Source organism: Bos javanicus, chromosome 1 (assembly GCF_032452875.1).
Source record: "Bos javanicus breed banteng chromosome 1, ARS-OSU_banteng_1.0, whole genome shotgun sequence".
NCBI lineage: Eukaryota > Metazoa > Chordata > Mammalia > Artiodactyla > Bovidae > Bos > Bos javanicus.
The window spans coordinates 4736138-4757580 of NC_083868.1; the positions used below are offsets into that span (position 1 = coordinate 4736138).

Here is a 21443-nt window from a genome sequence, read left to right on the forward strand (position 1 = left end):
GAGGAGTTAGAATCACTGAGTGTTAAATGTGCTTGGCATTGCTTAAGGTATTCTATGGAAGATTATGCATAACGCCATTCTACCGCCTCCCCTCCACCTCGCCCCCAAAGAATATAAGAATAAAACAACACACTCCTAGCTTCTAAAAACAGCTTATTGTTTTTGGATGTGGACCATTTTTCAAACCTTTTTTAAAAGTTTATTTTTAATTGGAGGGCAGTTGCTTTACAATGTTTTGTTGATTTCTGCCATACGTCAACATGAATCAACCATAGGCATACGTATGTCCCCTCCATCTTAAACTTCCCTCCCACCCCATCCCACCCCTCTAGGTTGTCACAGAGCGCAAGGTTGAGCTCCCTGTGTTATATAGCAGCTTCCCATTAGCTCTCTGTTTTACATATGGTAATGTATATATTTCAGTGCTACTCTCTCAGTTTGATCCATCTTCTCCTGTCCTCCATATTTTTAAAGTCTATTAAATTTGTTACAGTGCTGTTCCTGTTTTATGTTTTGGTTTTTTGGCCGTAGAGGCATATGTGGAATCAGCTCCCCTACAAGGGTCGAACCTACACCCCCTGCAGTTGGAAAGCTGAGTCTCCACCACTGGACTCCTAGAGAAGTCCTGAAATAGCTTATATGATTCATCCTGTTTGGAAGAAGTAGAACTGCATTCTTCTTAGTAAACCAATTTTTATTTATTCAGGTCAAAAAGATGAATTATATTTTCTGAATTATGAGCACTGTGTAATATCATTTTGATTTACAGAAATAGAAATTACCTTAAGCACTATTATTATTATTGATGTTTGCATTGTTCCTTCAGCTGCTAAACTGGTACATTTTTGTTAAATGTGTGCAAGCTGAAGTTAGAATCTTGAAGAGAGAGTGTAGTTGAAAGATATATTTACCCCAAAGTTTCCAGTGGGGCAGGAGGGTTTATTTCCATCTATATAGGCTTCCTGTACTTATCTGGGACCTGGAAAATTTTGTCTGAACGGGCTTTTGTGTCTCTCAGATGTGCTGAGGGAGTGGAGGGTGGAAGGGGAGCTCGTTCATGGGGACTCTGTCCTCTTCATAACTGTAGTGTTTGTTACCACAAGTTATTGAAGTGAAGGGGAAAACCCAACGCCTTACGTGCCATAACCGCCTTCATTTTATGTTTTTCCAGTCTTCAAAACTGCCGTGGTCCTTGTCTATAAAGATGGTACCAAACAGAAGAAGAAACTTGTAAGACTTTTTCTTTCACGCCACAGTTTCACAGTATCTCCCCTTTCTATCTGCTTCTCAGTTGGCTCTGTGTAATTATAATTCTGAACCTTTTTCAGGCATGAATGTTTTATGATTTTTTCCTTTTTTGAGGTGTTAACTGAGCATTTGAGGAAATTGCCCATCCTGTAGGCGGCTCACATTTAAAGCATAAAAATACTGGGTCAGCTAAAAAGTTCGTTGGGGTTTTTCCATAACATGGGGAAACCTGAGTGAACTTTTTGGCCAACCCAGTAAATAACTATTGAACCTACCATGGCCAGAACTTTCCAACACTAGTTTTATCCCCTCCCTGTTCTTCCTGTCCCCAGTCTGTTCTTGTTTTGGGGTCCCTTCTCTCCTTTTCCCTTTGTCTCTCTTTTGCCTGAATTTGGTTAGCAAGCTCATTTGCAAACCCGCAGCAGATTGTCACCTGGCCTCTGGCTTGCTGCTGTGGGTGAACAGAAGTGCTCGTGGGGCTGTTTTTATTTTGAAAATTAAAACAATTTAATTTTTTTAATTTAAAAACATTTAGTTTTAGTAATGTTTTAAGTTTTATTATTTTTTTGAATTACAATTGATTTTACAATATTGTGCCAGCGTCTGCTGTACAGCAAAGCGACTCAGTTATATGCCTATAGACATTCCTTTTTAAATTCTGTTCCATATGGTTTAGCACAGGCTATTGAATACTGCTCCCTGTCCTATACACTAGGACCTTGTTGTTTATCCATCCTGTATATAATAGTTTGCCTCTGCTAATCCTACGCTCCTAGTCCCTCACCCCCTCTCCCCCTTGGCAACCACAGGGCTGTTCTGTGTCTGCAGCGTCACTGGTTTAGAAAGTGTGAGGGTCTGGTCCAGACTGAGACATGGATCTCATGCGCCTGGTTCCTTCTCTCCCTACAGGTAGGATCACACAGGCTTTCAATTTACGAGGACTGGGACCCCTTCCGATTTCGACACATGATTCCTACTGAAGCTCTGCAGGTTCGCGCTCTGGCAAGTGCAGGTAAACTCTGAAATGGGCTGGGTACCTCTTTCTACGTATGAACTGTTTCTCTGAATCCACACTCTTGGTTCCAGCCACTCCACCATCTTTTTTCTTCTTTGCTTATGTCTCCTTTCCCTCAGTCTCTTCATTGCCTCTTATTTGCCCAACTATTTTGTTAAATGATCTAAGTGAATGGATGTCATGCCTGTACTACTGTTCCAAGGAATTCTATTTATTTTGTTATATATTTTAATAACTTTACAGTGACACATCTAAGTAGCAGTGAGTCTTGTACTTCTGGAAAGAATCTTTGAGACCGTGAACAGATAAAGCCCATGTAAATAATTTACTGGACTTTTAACTGAGAGACCCCGAAAGGCCTCCAAAGCACAAAAAAAGCCATTGAATACATTTTTTTCCCTGAAGCATTAAAAATCTTTATCTTTGTATAAGCATGAAATGTCACTTCTTCTTCTATTACCCAAATATCCGTGAAGCCAGTTGTCAGGTAGTGATGATGTATTGGGTTGGCCAAATAGTTGTTCAGGTTTTTCAGTAAGATGCTATGGACAGTCTTGAACTTTTTGGCCAACTCAGTACTTGATCAGATGGTGCTTTAGTGCATGAGAAGAGAGGCGAATGTCAGGACGGTACTGACTTAGAGTAGCAGTGTTTCTATGACTCGGGGCCCATCCAGGGCTCATTTGAGGCTGTATTAGGAAGGAGCGATTAGCGGTGATTCTCCCAGGCACACTCTGGAAGGAGCAGCTTTGGAGGTAAGTGGAAACTCTTGGAACACTCTAATCCCTGTCCCACCTGGACAGCAGGTGCAGCTTTCTGGTGGTAAAGAGAGGCTGAGAAAGTGGACCTCCGCAAGTGCACAGTCATCTGGACTTCTGTTCTGTGTTGCTGGTGTCGACGAAACAATATAGTCAGAACCTGAAAGTAGAGTTATTTTATTTGGTGGGAATGTGTAGGACTCCGAGCCCAGGAGACAACATCTCAGTAGCTCTGAGAAACCTGCTCCAAGGAGCCAAGAGGGGAAGTCAGGCTATGTACAAGTTTGCCACAAAGGGAGCAGGCAGTCTGAACATCAAAGATCAGGTATCAGGTTAAGAATTTAGCATTCTATGTATGGGAAGATGCAAGCCTCACCGAATCCATTCCTTTCATATGCACTTCAGCTATCTGGGTCAACCCTGTTTCCCTGTTCACCTTGCTTTTGCATTCCCCCAGCTCCTCAGCAGTCACTGTAGGGGCTGGCAGCATCCTCTGGAATGCTCTTTCCTAATCCAGTGTCATGAGGACAAACCATCTGCAGTATTTGATAAACCTTCAGTTAGTCACCCAAGTTAAACTAGAAATCGCTTCCTTCACAGCTCGTATGCGTCACACAAAGAGAACTCAAATGCAAAATCCACGACTGGTAAATGCATTGGGGGTGACTATTTGCCTTATGAATATTTGTCTGGCAAACCTTCTGGTCCAGAGATTTACCCTGTTGCTTTTTTACTCTGATTTGATTAGTAAAATTGATTAATAGATGAATTTTCAGGAACGTAGAAATCTTAGGTCTACAAACAACTCTAATAGTATTTTGAAGTTTGGGCTCTTAAATACTGGTGTTGTCTTACTTTACAACCTTAGGTTGTGAATTACCTAGTTCCTGTGTTTCCCTGTGCCTGGCTTATATCTGGAAAAGCCCATGTTTACAGCACACTGTAGAGGCCCTTCTCAGGCAGGAATTTTGCCTTCCTTGAAGACTGTATGTGAAGATCATAAGTTTGGAAAACAAAGCCATCTTTGTGAATGTGACATTCCATTCTCATCCTCGGGTTTGCACCCAAATCAAGTTTAAAATCGTCAAGATGAAAGCTTATTTTCATGGAGTTGTAAAGACTAGCCAACACGTCTCCTTATGAAGTACATGCCAATGGATTTGAGAATCAGGAGATGGAAATTTCTAGATTTTTGTCTGCATTTGGGAGCACTTGTGAAACTTACTTTATATGGGTCCTGGTTGGGTTTACATAATGTGGGCATGATGAGGGTTTGTTGTGACCCGGGATTGGAACCAGTAGGTGAGCATGAGACCTCACAGTGTGCAGAGTTGAGTGTGCCTGCAAGGAGCTGTCTCTTTTATAAACACTATGGATAACGTGCTAAAATAATATGATATTCAGGCACTGAAAGACTTAGGAATTACTTCTAAATATAGCTTATTTTTACCTTCTCAGATACCACTTTTGCTTCACTCAGATTGGGCTCTATGGGTGGACTGAGAAAGAAGAGCCCCATTTATTCCCAGGACATGCCTGTCCAGGGCACCAGGCCAGTGGGAAGGCTGTCCTGCTGATGGAAAGGGCCTGCCTCTCTTTATCACTGGCCTACATTGGAATCTTGGGCTGCATCTTGTCCAACTGTTGCCAAAACAATGAATTACTTAATTAAAATAGTTCAGCCAAATGGGCAGTGAAGCTAAAGGGTCAGTTCTTCCATCAGTATGATTGACTGATTGTCCTTTTAGATGATCCAGAGGGAGATTTTAGCAACTGGAAATTTTCCAAGTGTTCTTTTTTTTTGAAGCCATTAAGCTGTCAGTCACTTAGCCTCTAGAGATCACGGGACAGGAATGAAGTTGCTTTGGTCTTAGGCGGCTCTGCACTATTTAATCTGGATACCAAAGCATGCAAGATGCTTTTATAAACATGCAAATAAATTTCTTTGAAACATACTCTCATTCATCCTTGTTTTAATTTACCTAGATGCAGAAGCAAATGCTGTGTGTGAAATCGTCCATGTAAAGTCGGAGTCTGAAGGGAGGCCGGAGAGGGTCTTCCACCTGTGCTGCAGGTGAGGCTGGAGCCATGCAATGCGGGCTGTGCTGCCCAGGGAAAGGGGTGTGACTGTGCTTGGTGTCCCCAACCCCTCGGGGTTCTCTGGACCAGCCTGTGCATCCTTAGAAGCTATATCCTTTTTCCTGTGCATTTGAGAAAGTACTTAACAATTGAGTAAGAGTCATCGGATCAATTAATTTTATTATAATACAGACAGTAACCTAGTCAATTTAGTATCTTTCTAAAAGGAAATTGGAATTTTCGTACATATCCAACATTCGAACGAGGGCGTCCTTCCCCTGTGTACATTTGGTGGGTTAGAAGGACATGGTTGTCTTACAACGTTTGGTTTTGGGGTTTGGGAGCACTGTTTGTACTGTGATGTCTCTGAGATGCAACAGATGGGAGAGTCAGCGGGGAGGAGGGGAGCATGGTACCGTGTTGCAGGGATTCATCATCACGCAGAGAAAATTCAGCCCAGGGAGGCTGGCGCAGGTGACTCGGGGTCACCTGCAGATCTGGAGTGGAAGCTGAGCTTATGATATGGGCTTCTATTTATTTCTTCTTATTCTTACTCTCCCCTCCCCATTCCCCTCTGCTCCTCCTTCACCTCCTTTTCTTTGGGCTCTTGAGAATTTGAGAATTGTCCTTTTCTCAAGTGCAGCCCATACTCTCAACAGAATAAATATTTTATGGTTGTTAATAATGTTTTACAGTGTGACTGCTGATATAGTAAGATAACACATTTACCAAACATCAACTAGGCTAAGCACCTTTCATGCATTATTTCAGTTAATCATCCTGAGGTATTTATTCCATTTTTACTAATGAAGTGTCAAGGCTCATAGAGGCAACTTTGCTAAAACCTTACAGCAAATGAACTCTGAGTTCAAACTCGGTGGGTTTGACTTCAAAGCCTCTATTCTATATTTCTGCTTCACCTGTCTGTGTTGGATGACAGGGAACAATAAATCCAAATCCTGGGAATCTGTTGGAACTAGAACAGGAATTTTTTTCAAATAATCTGTGTGTGGTTTTGCACCACCCTTACCACATGTAGCGCTACCTTTACCACATTATCTATTTAGGCTATATACTTGTGATTTTGTTGTTGTTAAATCCACAGGGTCCAGTGAGCCTTCCCCAGAGATGCCATATTCATTGTTAATAGGGAATACCAGGTAAAACTTACCTGGGTAAAAATATTGAGATCTTAGCAAGAAAAATAACTGACCTAGGATGTACTTTGGGAATTGGGACTTGGGAAGATTTTCCAGTTCTTAATAATGTAGCTTTAATATTTTCATGTTGACATGTGCCGTGGGAGGCATTGATATATTTAAAACATTACTGACCAGAGATGTATTAATATGTCTTTTTTGTTGCCCAAATGTTATCGACCGGAGTTGTTTGAATTTTAGCTTACATAATATTGAGTTGGCCAAAAAGTTCGTTCAAGTTTTCCGTAAGATATGATGAAAAACCTGAATGAACTTTTTGGCCAACCTAGTAAATCACTGGCCATGGATGTTAGGTTCTGTAGAAATTCTCCAGTCAGTAATGTGTTAACAAGGAGGCCCAATTAGAGGAAGGTCAGGGTGTTGGGACATTATTTCAGGGGCACTGCAGAGCTGCAAGAATCTCTTAGTTCCTTTGTCTGTAAAAACTGTAGAATGAAAGGCTCTGCCTTAAGTCCTGAGAGCAGACTCTGGCAACTCTGTCCGTAAAATCCATCTCTCCATCAGTCTGTTCAGTAATGGGGTGCTCTGTCCCAAATTGGCTGCAGGAGATGAGTCACAAAGCATAAAGGGAAAGGAATAGGTGTTCTTTATCTCCAGCAATGAAAACACTCCTCGGCAGTGAAATTGGAGTGGTGGCCCCCCATCTTTAACTTTGGTCCTCGGGGATATTTGTTTGACTGTACCTGATAGCATCAGAAGTTCACCATGTGTTAAGTGCTGTTTCCCCAACACGTGTAAATCTTCTTTTCATAGCTCCCCAGAGAGCCGAAAGGATTTCCTGAAGGCTGTGCATTCCATCCTGCGAGATAAGCACAGAAGACAGCTCCTGAAGACCGAGAGCCTTCCCTCGTCCCAGCAATATGTCCCTTTCGGAGGAAAGCGGTTGTGTGCGCTGAAAGGGGCCAGGCCGGCTATGAGCAGGGCAGGTACTGTGGGGATTCAGACGTTCAAAATCCCCGTCACCCCCACTCCACTGTAGAACTGACGTCCTCGTTGAGCAAGACTTAGATGTGGCCTTGTGGGGGCTAATGTTGGAGTACGTTCTTCCCTGGTGTGAGGTTCCCTGTCTTTGCCTCCCTCCGTTGATTTAAGCCTCTCGCCCTCCCTCAAGCTCTCCCTTGGCTGCCCTCCTCCTCCTGGCTGGTGAGCTCCCCCTCTCATTCGCCGAGCCAGGAACTGAGCGCCTTCTCCTACTTGGAGGGGCTTGTCTTAGCCTGCTTGCCGAATGAGAGTTGCTGCTTTGCATGACAGCCAGCTTTGTCCAGCAAAAAAAAAAAAAGCAGTGTGATGTCTCAGCAAGGTCACATCCCACCATTCTGAGAACATGGTGGCTTTGTCCTCCAGAAACACAGCCAGGCCTGTTCTCAGTAGGGAGGCCATGTTTGGTAGACCAGATGACCCGTCAGATGTTACCCTCACCTGTGCCTGCAATTTTAATTTTAGCTTCTGTGTTGATTTGGGGCAGCCTTGAGCTGCTATTAGAAAAGAAGAATCTGGAATTTAAATGGTCTCAGAGTAAATACTCTTTTAGGGCTTATTATATCACCTTAAAGCAGTAAAGATCAATACTACCACCTGTAAATGGCATTAAAATCTATCTAGGAAGAAAGATATTTTCATAACACTTGGGTATTAAAGATACCAAGATTTAACATTTTTATCACTCCTTTCTTAAGAAGCAGTCCAAAATTTTGCAGGGAACATTCCAATAAAAGAGGCTTCCTTTGCATTTGCCAAAACACCTTCTGTTCTGGTGAATTTTCTGCCTGTTCTCAATTGTGTTGAAGAGGCAGGTATGGCACTGTGAATGGCTGAAGGTTTTCATAGACATAACCTGCCTAGCTTGACAGGGTATATTACACTCTAAGTACCTTAAGTTTAGCTGATGTTAAAGGGACTAGTTACATCTATTCTTCAATTAATTGCTAAGTGTTCATTGGAAACCTGGTATGCTGAACACCTAGCACTCTTCTGGGCTTGCCAGTATCCATACTTCCCCATCCACGATTTCTCCTGGAGTCCTCATGTGTTAAATAGCTTTGCTCATCCCTTTAGAGCTCATAGCAGAGAGTTTCACCTTGGAATTATCTCATTTGTTTCTTTTACTTTCCAGATATATTTAATTAGGATTGGGACTGTGTGTCCCAATCTCAGGAAAACCCACCTGTCATTGGCCAGGTGTTAGTTGTTAATTGGTAAACCTAAAGTTAGAGCTCCATTCACTTTGAAACTAAGCATTTGTAGTCTGTGGGACACTCAGGCGTTTTCCTGCTGAGATCCCTTTGGAAAGAAGACAAAGTTACTACAACCTACTCTGTTATCTTGAATATCAAGAGAGAAAGCCTTGATGTCAGAGCCTAATGGCTCATTTTTGGCTGAAGAAAGTCTTCATCACTTTGCTTTTGAAGTTCCTCACTCTCATCATTCACATTAGATGATTTGAAAATGGTGTTTGAGTGGGTCAGCACTGTACTAGCTAATCAGTCTTAATAGTGAATAATGGCAGTACTCAAGTCAAGGATTGTCTCTTGGAACCCCGTAAGGCTGGCTGGGTTATTATGTCTTCTTTTAGTAAAGGGTAGATTCTTATGCTTCATTGCTCATTGTCGTGATTCACGACACCCAGCTAGTTTATTTTTCCTTTTGCTCTTGTTTGAATAGAACAGTAAAGGCAAATATTCTGCCTCCCTTCACCAAATGTCTGCCAGCGATCCAACTACACATTTTTTTGTTGTTTCAACATTTTCTATGGAAATTCTTAGACATATAGAACAAATGAAAGAATTATACACATTCCTACCTGCTGTATGTAATTAACATTTTTATATATTTTCATTACCACATATCCATCCATCATCCATCAACTCATCTTGCTTTTGACACGTTTTCAGAATACAGACAGAGCCTGGTAGGCTGCAGTCCATGGGGTCGCTAAGAGTCGGACACAACTGAGCGACTTCCCTTTCACTTTTCACTTTCATGCACTGGAGAAGGAAATGGCAGCCCACTCCAGTGTTCTTGCCTGGAGAATCCCAGGGACGGGGGAGCCTGGTGGGCTGCCGTCTATGGGGTCGCACAGAGTCGGACACGACTGAAGCGACTTAGCAGCAGCAGCAACACTCCTTACCCCTAAATACTTCAGCCAGCACATCCTTGACAAATATTTCCAGTATCCCAGTTTGGAATTAAGGTAATTCTAATATAGTGATTGGAGAGAGTCAGGCTCCACTGTGATGATATTGAGGTAAAACTGAACAATAATTTTTGCTTCTTTCCAGTGGAGTAGAACTATTTTTTTATTCTTTCTGTTTTCTGTTTTTCCGGGAGTGCTTTTCATTCCCTGCCTTGAATGAGAGGAATGATGACGGAAACGCAGGGATCTGAAACAGAGGATGGTCAGAATGGGAGCCAGTTTAGACCACTGTCCGGCTTACTGACCTTGCACCTGCTATATTTGAAGTCAAGGCTATATTTGGCAGTAATTATGAATACTCATCTTACTTCTTGCAGCCCTGAAGCAGCTTAATGAATTTCAGGGCATAGATTTTAGGAAAGCAGCTCCTTGTTGGTGTCTAGGCTCCCCACTCCCATGGGAAAGCACATGGTACATTTCACTGTTCATGGAGGAGTGGCAGTGTTTCCCTGTGTCTTTTGTGTGTGTGTGTGTGTGTGTGTGTCTGTGTCTGTGTGATTATTTGCTTGACTGGGTGGCGTATTTTGTTTGTTTTTAGTAATACTGACTTCCTAGAGGGCAGTGAGGTGAAAATACAGAATACAGAGATTTGTTTTTCTTAACTGTTAGTCACTTTATTTTGCACTTTGCTCATCAGCTGCTTGAGTGTTGTATTATTCCTTGCTCATTCCACTCAGGCACTGGTAGTTTAATCGCTTTGTGGAAGAGAAATCGGGGATACATAGAACAGAGTCAGGAAGGGACTAAGGCGCAAAGTCAGGAAGGGACTAAGGCGCAGAGTCGCTCAGTTTCACCTGAGGTTTTGTCACAAGAGGACTTGACATCTCTGAGACCCAGTCTTTTCTGTAGTTTCTCCAAAAACAATGGTGCGCCCTTAAGGTACCTGAAGATCCTCAAGAAATGTGACATTCAGAAAGCAATATAACTTGGACCAGTATTTTTCCCTCTTTGGTACATCATTATGATTTCTCTAAAGACAGTGAAACGCTGACAGCATCTCCATCCTTACTAAATGACTCTAGGACAGCCCCTGGGGGATCCTCAGAGCACTGTGCCAAAGGCACAGGAAGAAGGAAGAAGTGCTGATTAATCCGAGGGTCAGTGGTGGGCTTGACAACAGCAGGAATCTGTATTACCTGCCTCCCAGGTACACGGGTAGAGAATTGGATTATTTTAGAGGGAGTTAAATCCCCTTTTCCCCATAACCTACAACCCACCCATGTCCCTGTCACCACTCCCCGCCTCCTTGCCCTCCATTCAGTGACTAGAATATCCTCTTAAGTCCAGACATCTGTGCCAGGTAAAGCCCCCCTCCCCGCCCCCTGAGACAGACTGGACTCTAAGCCCCAGATGATACTCAGCCCCTAAATGCATATCTCATAGTCTTTTCCTTTCCTTTAGCTTGTATTTGCTTTCTGGATTTTCATCACACGTAAAGCATGTGGGGGTTTTATTGTTATATTTTTGTGTGTGTGTGCAGTGTCCGCCCCAAGCAAGTCTCTTGGGAGGAGGAGGCGGCGACTGGCCCGAAACAGGTTTACCATTGATTCCGATGCCATCTCCGCCAGCAGCCCGGAGAAAGACCCCCAGCAGCCTCCCAGTGGCGGGGACACTGACCGCTGGGTGGAGGAGCAGTTTGATCTTGCTCAGTATGAAGAGCAGGATGACATCAAGGAGACAGACATCCTCAGTGACGATGATGAGTTCTGTGAGTCGGCCAAGGGCGCCGCGGCGGACAGAGACCTGCAGGAGCGGCTTCAGGCTGCCTCCATCACTCAGCGGGAGAGAGGCCGGAAGCCCCTGGACAGCCACGCGTCCCGCATGATGCAGCTCAAGAAGCAAACTGCCCTGTCGGGCATCAACGGAGGCCCGGAGAGTACGAGCGAGGAGGTCATTTGGGTTAGGCGCGAAGACTTTGCCCCCTCCTGCAAGCTGAACACTGAGATCTGACTGTGTCACGTTCTCCCCATCCGTAGCGAGTCCGTGTAGATACGTCTCCTGCTCCCCCATTCCCACCCCACTCCACCGCCTCCCACACTCCCCCCACGGGACCCACGATGGCGGGGAAAAAAAGCTCCCTTTAAGTCGCACTCTTGCACACAAACAGTTTTGGCAGCTGACTTTGTTCTGAAGCCATGTAGCCACCCAACTTGATCATTTTTAACCACATCGGAAAGAATTGTTCAAGAATTCCAAATCAGCTTGAGCTTCTGTATATTATTACCAAGGGCTTTTATTTATTCTCAATTAATCAGGGCCTAAAAGAATTAAAAAAAAAAAAAAGAAAAATTCTATAGCACTGGAAAGCAAATTACCCCAGGAGTTGAACTATGTACAACAGATTAGCTTAAGGGATAGCACACGAAAAATTAATAAGGACTCTATCTGAAATTAATCCAGGAGCCACTTCCTAGTTGGGAAAACAACTGTACAGCTTGCAGTGTTCTTTCTCCTTTCCCTCTTAAATGTCTGAGAATATCTGTGTATTTTAAGAATGTGTGAGGAGAGGGTGAAGATTTATGTTTTGATGAGCCTTTTTAAATTTTTCCGTTTTTTCCTCTTCTGTTTTAGTCTATGGCTGGTCTTGATGTCAGTGTTCGGAAGTTCTAGTTTTGCATAGAATTATAAAGATGCCAAACTCCTTGAAAAGAGATCCAAATTTATCATTTAAAAAAACACTATTTTTTGTATTTTATCTCAGATGCAGGGGGGCACAAACAGATGAGACTTTTACAGTGTTAGTGTAACTCTGAGTTTAAAGAATGAGGATTTTACCTTTTACAGAGAGTGAGGTGTGGTGATTTTATATTTATATATGAAAGGCCAACAAGATGCTTAGGAGAAGCTTTTTTCCCAAGAAGCAGTTTTGCTTTTTCTGTTTTAATGTTTGAATCTCTATTTGAGATGGGAGCTTGGTTGGATTAAACGTGACACCGGAATGGGCAGTGTGTGTGTCTGTTGCACATGGCGGGGGAGGGGAGACTCCTTTTCACGGGGTTGCCATGGTGATCATTGGTTTTCCCATCATAGTTACATCTCCATCCATAGATGACCTACCCCTTCCCTGAGAGTCCATAACCAAACCTCTTAACAAAACAACGTTTTCAGAAACATGTCTTGTATTTAACACTTTCTTCATGCCAACAAACAGGGTAAACATGCTAAAAAAAAGAAAACAACTAATGTTCTAAACAGGTTTCCAAACAGGATGAACAAAAACAATTTAAAGCACTTTCAAAAAAATTTTTTTTAAAAGGTTTATAGCTTTTTTTTTTTTTTCCCCATTTCACAATGTCCACTTCCTAAAAAAGGTTTAAATAATATGAAAACTTTCTTTTTGGGGAAAATATCTATTTGGTGTTTGACACATCAGTAGGTACTTTAAGACCTGAATTTTATAGTAGCTTTAGGAATTATATTTTATAAAGATCAGTTATGAATTTATATTTCCAGACAATAGAGAGTTCAGAACATCACGCTCTTGTGCCCCTGCTTGCTTTACCTGCTTCCCCACCCTGTATCCCTTCCCTTTCGGGTTTCCAGGGCTTTGAGCTTGATCTTTTGAGAGTTTTATTCTATTAAATTTTTGCTATATCTTCTGATTTTCTTAAAGAGCTTTAGAATGGTTTCTATACCCTTTGTATCACTGCATTGTTCCATATCATCTCTAATTCGATTGTGTCTGGGTGGAAAACTGAAGCGGAGGCTTCTAATAGTCCCACTGACCAGTCCCAGTGCAACGGGTTTGTCTGAAAATGCTGGAAAGTCTGGTGCTTGGAGAGGGTGCCATTGTCTCTTGTACATAAGGTCATGACGTGTCTATGTCAAAAGTTCTTATATATTTCTTTTATAAGCTGAAAGAAGGTCTATTTTTATGTTTTTAGGTCTATGAATGGAACGTTGTAAATGCCTGTCAAACAATAAAAAATATTGAAAAGTGGACGGTCCTGTGCTTTTTTGGATGGAAGGATGGATGGAGTTTGTGGGAGAAAATACTTAAGGATGCCTTTTTGTTTTTCTAAATAATTACCATGACCATCAAGCGAAAGCTGACTTGGTGGTCCTTTAAGTTTTTTAGTGTATGTTTAAATTGAGGTGTAATTGACATATAACTTTATGTTAATTTTAGGTACAGAACATAATATGTATATTGCAGAGTGATCACTACAGTAGTTAACATCATCACCATCTATAGTTATAAAATTTTTTTCTTGTGATGAAAACCTTCAAGATCCACTCTCGTAGCTACTTCCAAATAGGCAATATAATGTCGTCAACTGTGGTCAGCATGTTGTACATTGCATCCCCATGACTTATTTTGCAACTGAAAGTTGTACATTTTGATGTCCTTTACCTGTTCTGCCCATCTTCCACCTGACTTCAGGCAACCACCAGTCTGTTCTATGTATCCATGAGCTTGGTTTATTGTTTGTTTGTTTTTTAGAGTCCACGTACCCGTGAGATGATAATGTCATTTACCCTTTGCTGTTGATAGAGCTTGAGACTTTAAAAAAAATTTTTATGGGTGTATAGTTGATGCACAATGTTGTGTTAGTTTCCAGTGTACAGCAAAGTGGCTCAGTTCAGTTCAGTTCAGTCGCTCAGTCGTGTCCGACTCTTTGAATCACAGCACGCCAGGCCTCCCTGTCCATCACCAGCTCCCGGAGTTCACTCAGACTCACGTCCATCGACTCAGTGATGCCATCCAGCCATCTCATCCTCTGTCATCCCCTTCTCCTCCTGCCCCCAGTCCCTCCCAGCATCAGTCTTTTCCAATGAGTCAACTCTTCACATGAGGTGGCGAAGTTTCAGCTTTAGCATCATCCCTTCCAAAGAAATCCCAGGGCTGATCTCCTTCAGAATGGACTGGTTGGATCTCCTTGCAGGCCAAGGGACTCTCAAGAGTCTTCTCCAACACCACAGTTCAAAAGCATCAATTCTTCGGCGCTCAGCCTTCTTCACAGTCCAACTCTCACATCCATATATGACCACAGGAAAAACCATAGTCTTGACTAGACGGACCTTTATTGGCAAAGTAATGTCTCTGCTTTTGAATATGCTATCTAGGTTGGTCATAACTTTCCTTCCAAGGAGTAAGCGTCTTTTAATTTCATGGCTGCAGACACCATCTGTGATGAAGTCGTACACATATTCATTCCTTTCAAGATTCTTTTCCCTTATAGGTTATTACAGAATACTGAGTAGAGTTCCCAATGCTTTACACTAGGTCCTTGTTGATTGTCTTATGATTATGGGCTTCCCTTGTAGCTCAGTCGGTAAAGAATCTGCCTGCAATGCAGGAGACCTAGGTTTGATCCCTGGGTCGGAAGATCCCCCTGGAGAAGGGAATGGCAACCCACTCCAGTATCCTTGCTTGGAAAATCTCATGGACAGAGGAGCCTCGTGGGCTGCAGTCCATGGGGTTGCAAAGAGTCGGGCACAACTGAGCGGCTAACACTTAGTGTGTGTATGTTAATCCCAAGCTCCTAATTTATCCCTCCCTGTCACATTTCCCCTTTAGTAACCATACATTTGTTTTTGAAATCTGTGAGTCTGCTTTGTAAATAAGTTCATTTGTGTTATTTATTTATTTTTTAAATTAGATGCCACATATGAGTGATACAATATACTTGTCGGGGGAGTCTGAAGCTTTAACAGCAACAAAAAAATATTGCAGTTTCTCAGCCCCTCAAGTCTCCAAGTGCTCACATAGCACCCATCTGTTTAGCCAGTTGCTCTCAGGTTGGGCTTCCCTGGTGGCTCAGGTGGTAAAGAGTCCACCTGCAATGTGGGAGACCTGGGTTTGATCCTTGGGTTAGGAAGATCCCCTGGAGGAGGGCATGGCAACCCTCTCCAGTATGCTTGCCTGGAGAATCCCCATGGACAGAGGAGCCTGGTGGGCTACAGTCCATGGGGTCACAAAAAGTTAGACAAGACTGAGCAACTGAGCACAGCACAGGGGGAGGCATGGCACATGTTTAAGAGCCTAAATCCAGGATTCTTCATATTTTAAAATCAGGAACTGCCATAGAACATAACCCTGACTTTTCATGTAGTTTCAATGTACTCTACACTCAGACCAGACCGAAGTTGGGTTTTTTAATCCAGTGAGATCCTAACAGAGTTGCTCCATCCTCTTTAGCTTCAGGACTTAATCTCTTTTTCTGAGAGCCATTTGGGGTTTCCCGGGCTGTTCTAAGAGCTCCTTCATTTCTAATTTCAGTGTCTTCACCTTAAGCAGAACATCCTGCGTTGTGTTCTAATCTGTTGCTGGTGTTTTCTGCCTGGTATCCTTGCCTTGAGCTTTAGACATTGGTTAATTATTACACTCTCACTTTCAATGAAGATGTTAGCATTTTGGCTTGTGAACCCCTGACTAGTTTCTTGAATATATGCATGTATGCAGACACACATACACAGTGGGTTCATACTATTTTATTAATTCATACTGTTTTATTAATCTGATTTTTAGCTTTTATGATATAATTTGTGGACATTTTCCTATCACATTATAAATAGATCTGTATCACTCTGAGTCATAACTACATAGTAATTCATCTTAGTGATGGACTGTGAATTACTGTAATTTATATACCCAGTTCCCTGCCGAAGGACAGTAAGAGTTTTAGTTTTTATCACTGTAAAAATACCACGAACGTTCATGTTGCATATTCTTTGTGCAGGAGTCCAGTTATGTCCTTAGAGTACAGTCATAGAAATAGCTGTGTGTACATTTATATGCATTTGAAAGGTTTTGATGCACATTTCTGAATTGTAGGACACTGTACACCTGTTTGGCTTCTGGTGAGTCTTCTGGTCAAGATTCTAATTCCTATGTGGTGTCTTCGCTTTGTCACAGAAATGCCTATGGCTTTGTCGTGGGAAACTGGCTTTTTCACCTGAGCATGTATTTAGATTCTTGGGCTGGATATGCCTGGTGAGCTGGACCTTCTCGCTGTTCCATCCTGCTTCCTCCAGCCCACATGCAGTTTTACTGGAATATTTGGTCATTCAGATCAGTTCAGGTCACATCAGTCGCTCAGTCGTGTCCGACTCTTTGCGACCCCATGAATTGCAGCACGCCAGGCCTCCCTGTCCATCACCAACTCCCGGAGTTCTCTCAGACTCACGTCCATCGAGTCATTGATGCCATCCAGCCATCTCATCCTCTGTCGTCCCCTTCTCCTCCTGCCCCCAATCCCTCCCAGCATCAGAGTCCTTTTCAGTGAGTCAACTCTTCGCATGAGGTGGCCAAAGTACTGGAGTTTCAGCTTTAGTATCATTCCTTCCAAAGAAATCCCAGGGCTGATCTTCAGAATGGATTAGTTGGATCTCCTTGCAGTCCAAGGGACCCTCTAGAGTCTTCTCCAACACCACAGTTCAAAAGCATCAATTCTACGGTGCTCAGCCTTCTTCACAGTCCAACTCTCACATCCATACATGACCACAGGGAAAACCATAGCCTTGACTAGATGGACCTTTGTTGGCAAAGTAATGTCTCTGCTTTTGAATATGCTATCTAGGTTGGTCATAACTTTCCTTCCAAGGAGTAAGCATCTTTTAATTTCATGGCTGCAGTCACCATCTGTAGTGATTTTGGAGCCCAGAAAAATAAAATCTGACACTGTTTCCACTGTTTCTCCATCAATTTCCCATGAAGTGGTGGGACCGGATGCCATGATCTTCGTTTTCTGAATATTGAGCTTTAAGCCAACTTTTTCAGTCTCCACTTTCACTTTCATCAAGAGGCTTTTGAGTTCCTCTTCCCTTTCTGCCATAAGGGTGGTGTCATTAGTCTTTAGGATTTGGGGGTATTTAGGGTAACATGAGTTGAACATCAAAGCACTCTCCCTTCCAAAACCCCGGGAATTGTAAATATCCTTCACCCCATACATGCTACTTCTTGTTTTGCCTCCAGATTTAAATGAAAGTTGAGCTTTTATAGTGGTGATAAAATCAATTTTATATCACAGACATGCTTGGGCAATCCATTCTTCCCAGCACATCCTAATGGATGAAATGACATTTTGAAAGAAAGGGCTTACAGGCCTTTTCTTAGGTTTAAATAAGACTAAATAGTTGAAACGGAGATGTCACAGGATCAAGCTCTGGCTCCAGTGGACAAGAATCCAACAACTCATTAATGAACTCTAGCAGATGGGAAAGTGGCTACAACTCCAGGAACAGGATTACTTAAGTTTGGGGAAGAAATAGAAAATCATGGTAGGCATGGGTGGCCGGATGAAATTTTTTTTCACTTGCAACAAATCATGGTGTCTTTTTAAAAGCCATTGTGGAAAAAGAAAGTTTTTTTTGTTTTTTTTTTTGTTTTTTTTTTTTTTAGAATGGGGAAGGGACAATAACTGGTGGATTTCAAGTCTCAGGCAGTTTCTCATCATGAGAGAGAGAAAGATGAATCAGATGCAACAGAGCAATGAACAAGGCCTTTCCTCTAAGCATGTGCAAAGGGAGCTCCATTTCTCTTCTGTTAGTGCCCTTAATAGGCACTAATTCTCTCACAAGCATCCCACCCCCATGAACTAATCTAAACCTGATCACTTCTCAAAGGCTCCACCTCCTAATACCATCACTTTGGGTGTTAGGGCTTTAGCATATGAATTTCAGGGGCTTGGGGTGAGACATAGACCTTCAGTCTATAACATGGTGGTGGCCTCAGGGTTCCAAAGTACATGGGGGCCAAGCCCCACTTGCAAGCCCCTTCCTGACTTGTTTGCTTCTATCCCATTGGCTAAAACAAGTCATGTCACCAAATTCAGAGGCAAGTTGGGAAAGATCTGCCCAAATGCTTGGATCCAGGGAGGTGAGACTTATTTAGGGACCATTGCTGAAACAATTTACGTAGCCAGAAATGACATCCTTTGAAGTGATTTAATAATGGAAAACATTTAGATGTCAAATAGAGAGGTTACGTGAATTTTGAAAATTGTCTTGGGAAGCTGCTTTGAAAAAAAGTGAAAAAAGTTGCCTGAGAAATTGGGATTATTTTAGAGGGCACTCCACGCTTTCTCACTCTCCCCTCTCCACTGAGCACCAGGGAAACTGAATGGATAGAAAGTGATGGATTTTGGCACAGATGCCTGTGTGCTGAACCCTGATATTTTTGTCTACCACCTGAATCATCCTGGGCAAGACACCAAACACTTCTGAGTCTGTTTCCTCTCTAATGTGGGTTAACAATACCTACTTTATCCTGTGACTCAGTTAATGGTCACTTTCTACTTCCTCCTACTCCTTAGCCAGGACCTCAGTTGACCTCACGTACATATCAATTTATCAATGAGATGATGACCTTGTACCAGTGTGCTTTGAAACCTTCAAGTGAAAAATGATCTTTGTAGAGAAGCATCTGGAAAATGTTTTTATTAGGGATTTGTATTCACTTTAAAAGTTATTCATCATCCTGTTCAATACGTGAAAGTAAGCTTAGACCAACTAGTGTATCGGTTGATTAGAACAAGAACATTTTTATATAGAACTTAATTGGAAAAGCTACCTTGAAAGTGCATTTAATTTATGTACTTGATTTTTGAAACAAACACAGTAGCTTTGATCAAAATAGCAATTAGTGGATGTAACCTATGGGAAGATCCCCTGGAGAAGCAAATAACTTAGAAACTAAACAAAAAGTCCTATGCCACTTACCATATTACTCAGTAATTCATATTTGGATGGCTGAGTCTGATCCACCCTGATTTTAAGATTAAAAGAGAATGAAAACCCCGTTGCACAATCTGTCTAATCTAGGATAGGAAAAATTTACTAAAATCTTTTTTCTACTTGACTTTTATATTACTCAGATAACTCTACACATATGAAGAAATCTTAAACACAAATATGCATAGAACTCCACACACTAATGTTTTTCCTTCTTACTAAATCTTATCCAGGGCCTTGACACAATTTTTATAAGAAACCTATTTAGGAATTCTACCATAGTTTTATTGATACTTTGCTTCCCCATTTCCACCCCCACCAAAATCTTCAATCAGTTGATGGTTCTTGAAATTATTACTTTTTAATTGATAGTTGAGTTTTAAAAATTGCAGTTGAAGTGACTTCTGCTCATTATTCTTAATAACCTGGAAAAGATGATGTGGTTTTGTTTATGGAGAACTGTCTTCTGAAGACTTACACCCTCCAGCAATATCTTCCCTAGTGGCTCAGAGGTGGTAAGGAATCGCCTGCAATGCAGGAGAACTGGGTTCAATCCCTGGGTTGGGAAGACCCCCTGGCGAAGGGAATGGCATCCCACTCCAGTATTCTGACCTGGAAAATTCAATGGACAGAGGAACCGGGCAGGCTACAGTCCATGGGGGTAGTCTGAACTACTGACACTTTTCTGGGAGTAGAATTTCGTGTGTGCCTGCACCCTCTGCCCTGGATCTTGTTTTCATAAGTAAGTAAACGGTAATGCCTTTCCTCTAGGAAATGTCCCTACTCTACCTTGATGGATATTATATGTAAGAAATCTTGACATTACAAAAATAAAATTCCCTTAGGGAGGTGGAAAGAAAGCTGTATCAGGCTAGAAAAGGCCAAATTCTTTGTTAGGTTCTGGAATGACAAACAGTTTTGCTTTACTAATTATCTGAGAACTAGATAAGAGACACATACTTGGAGTTTCGGAGAGGGAGAAGGATGTTCTTAAAAGTGAATTTTAAAATAGAGCTATAGCAGATATACAGTCAATTGCACTACATAAGTGAATCCTTTGGCCATTGATTTTCTTATATTTATCCTGCACTATCACTGCTCAGAGACCTGGGTTCCACCCCTGGATTGGGAAGATCATGTGCAGAAGGGAATGGCAACCCACTCCAGTATTCTTGCCTGGAGAATTCCATGGACATAGGAGCCTGGTGGACTAGAGTCCATGGGGGTCACAAAGAATCAGGCTTGACTGAGTGACTAACACTTTCACTTTTTTTCACCACTACTCAGAGCAAGATATAGAACATTTCCTGCACCTTATAAAGTTCCCTTTATCTCTTTCATTCAAAACCCACCTCCTTCCTCAGGTCACCAATATTATGACTTCCATCATTGTGGCGACTGAGTGTTTGTGTCTCCCCTCCGCCCCCCACCCAATCATATGTTGAAATCCCAGTTCCCAGTGGGATGGTCTTAGAGGGTGGGGCCTTTTGGAGGTGATTAGGTCATATGGATGGGGCCCTCATGAATGCAATTAGTGCCCTTATTAGTGCCACAAGGCATGAACTAGATCATTTCCACCACTTGAAAACCTAGCAAGAAGATGTGTGTGCATGCTAAGTCACTTCAGTCGTGTCTGACTCTGTGATCCCATGGATTGCAGCATGCCAGGCTTCCCTGTCCTTCACCGTCTCCTGGAGCCTGGCCAAAAGAATGGGCACAAGACTAATACAATACACAGGGGCTTCCCTGGTGGCTCAGTGGTAGAGAATCCACAAGCCAATGTAGGGAAATAGCCATCTGCAAACAGAGAAGGGAGCCCTGACTAGACACCAAATCTCTTGGCACCTTGATCTTGGGCTCAGCCTCCAGAACTGTGAGAAATAGGTTTTTATTGTTTAAATGACCTGGCCTCTGGTCCTTTGTTATAGATGCTCTCACAGACTAAGATTGTCATCATCAGTTAGTTCTGCTTGCTTTTGAACATAACATAAATGGGAGCAGATAGTGTGCATTCTTTGGGGGCTGGCTTCCTTTACTCATCTGAAGTTGGTGAGATTCATCTGTGTGTCCTAGCTGTACATTCTGTACATTGGTGTTGCTGGGTTTTATTGTGTGAATAACCCCCAACTTGTCTATCCATCAGTTGATGGGTCTTAGGCTGCCTAGGTGAATGGATGACACCCACCGTCCAGACTACAAAGTGACTCGTGGGACTAGACTCCACTGCCTGCCTCAGAGATGTAATTCATTTATTT

At 42.4% G+C, this 21443-nt stretch overlaps 1 protein-coding gene across 11 annotated transcripts in view; it reads left to right on the forward strand.

Annotated features, from left to right (window-relative positions):
* Positions 1 to 13455, forward strand: part of TIAM1 (TIAM Rac1 associated GEF 1) — a 466629-nt gene extending 453174 nt beyond the window's left edge. For all 11 annotated transcript variants that reach the window (XM_061418767.1, XM_061418922.1, XM_061418676.1 and 8 more), the window contains 5 exons: positions 1172 to 1230; positions 2158 to 2260; positions 5008 to 5095; positions 7074 to 7246; positions 10994 to 13455. In XM_061418767.1, the coding sequence (XP_061274751.1) occupies positions 1172 to 1230; positions 2158 to 2260; positions 5008 to 5095; positions 7074 to 7246; positions 10994 to 11463 (893 nt within the window). In that variant the 3' untranslated portion in view covers positions 11464 to 13455. The remainder of the gene's footprint in view (positions 1 to 1171; positions 1231 to 2157; positions 2261 to 5007; positions 5096 to 7073; positions 7247 to 10993) is intronic.
* The last annotated feature ends 7988 nt before the right edge of the window (positions 13456 to 21443 follow it).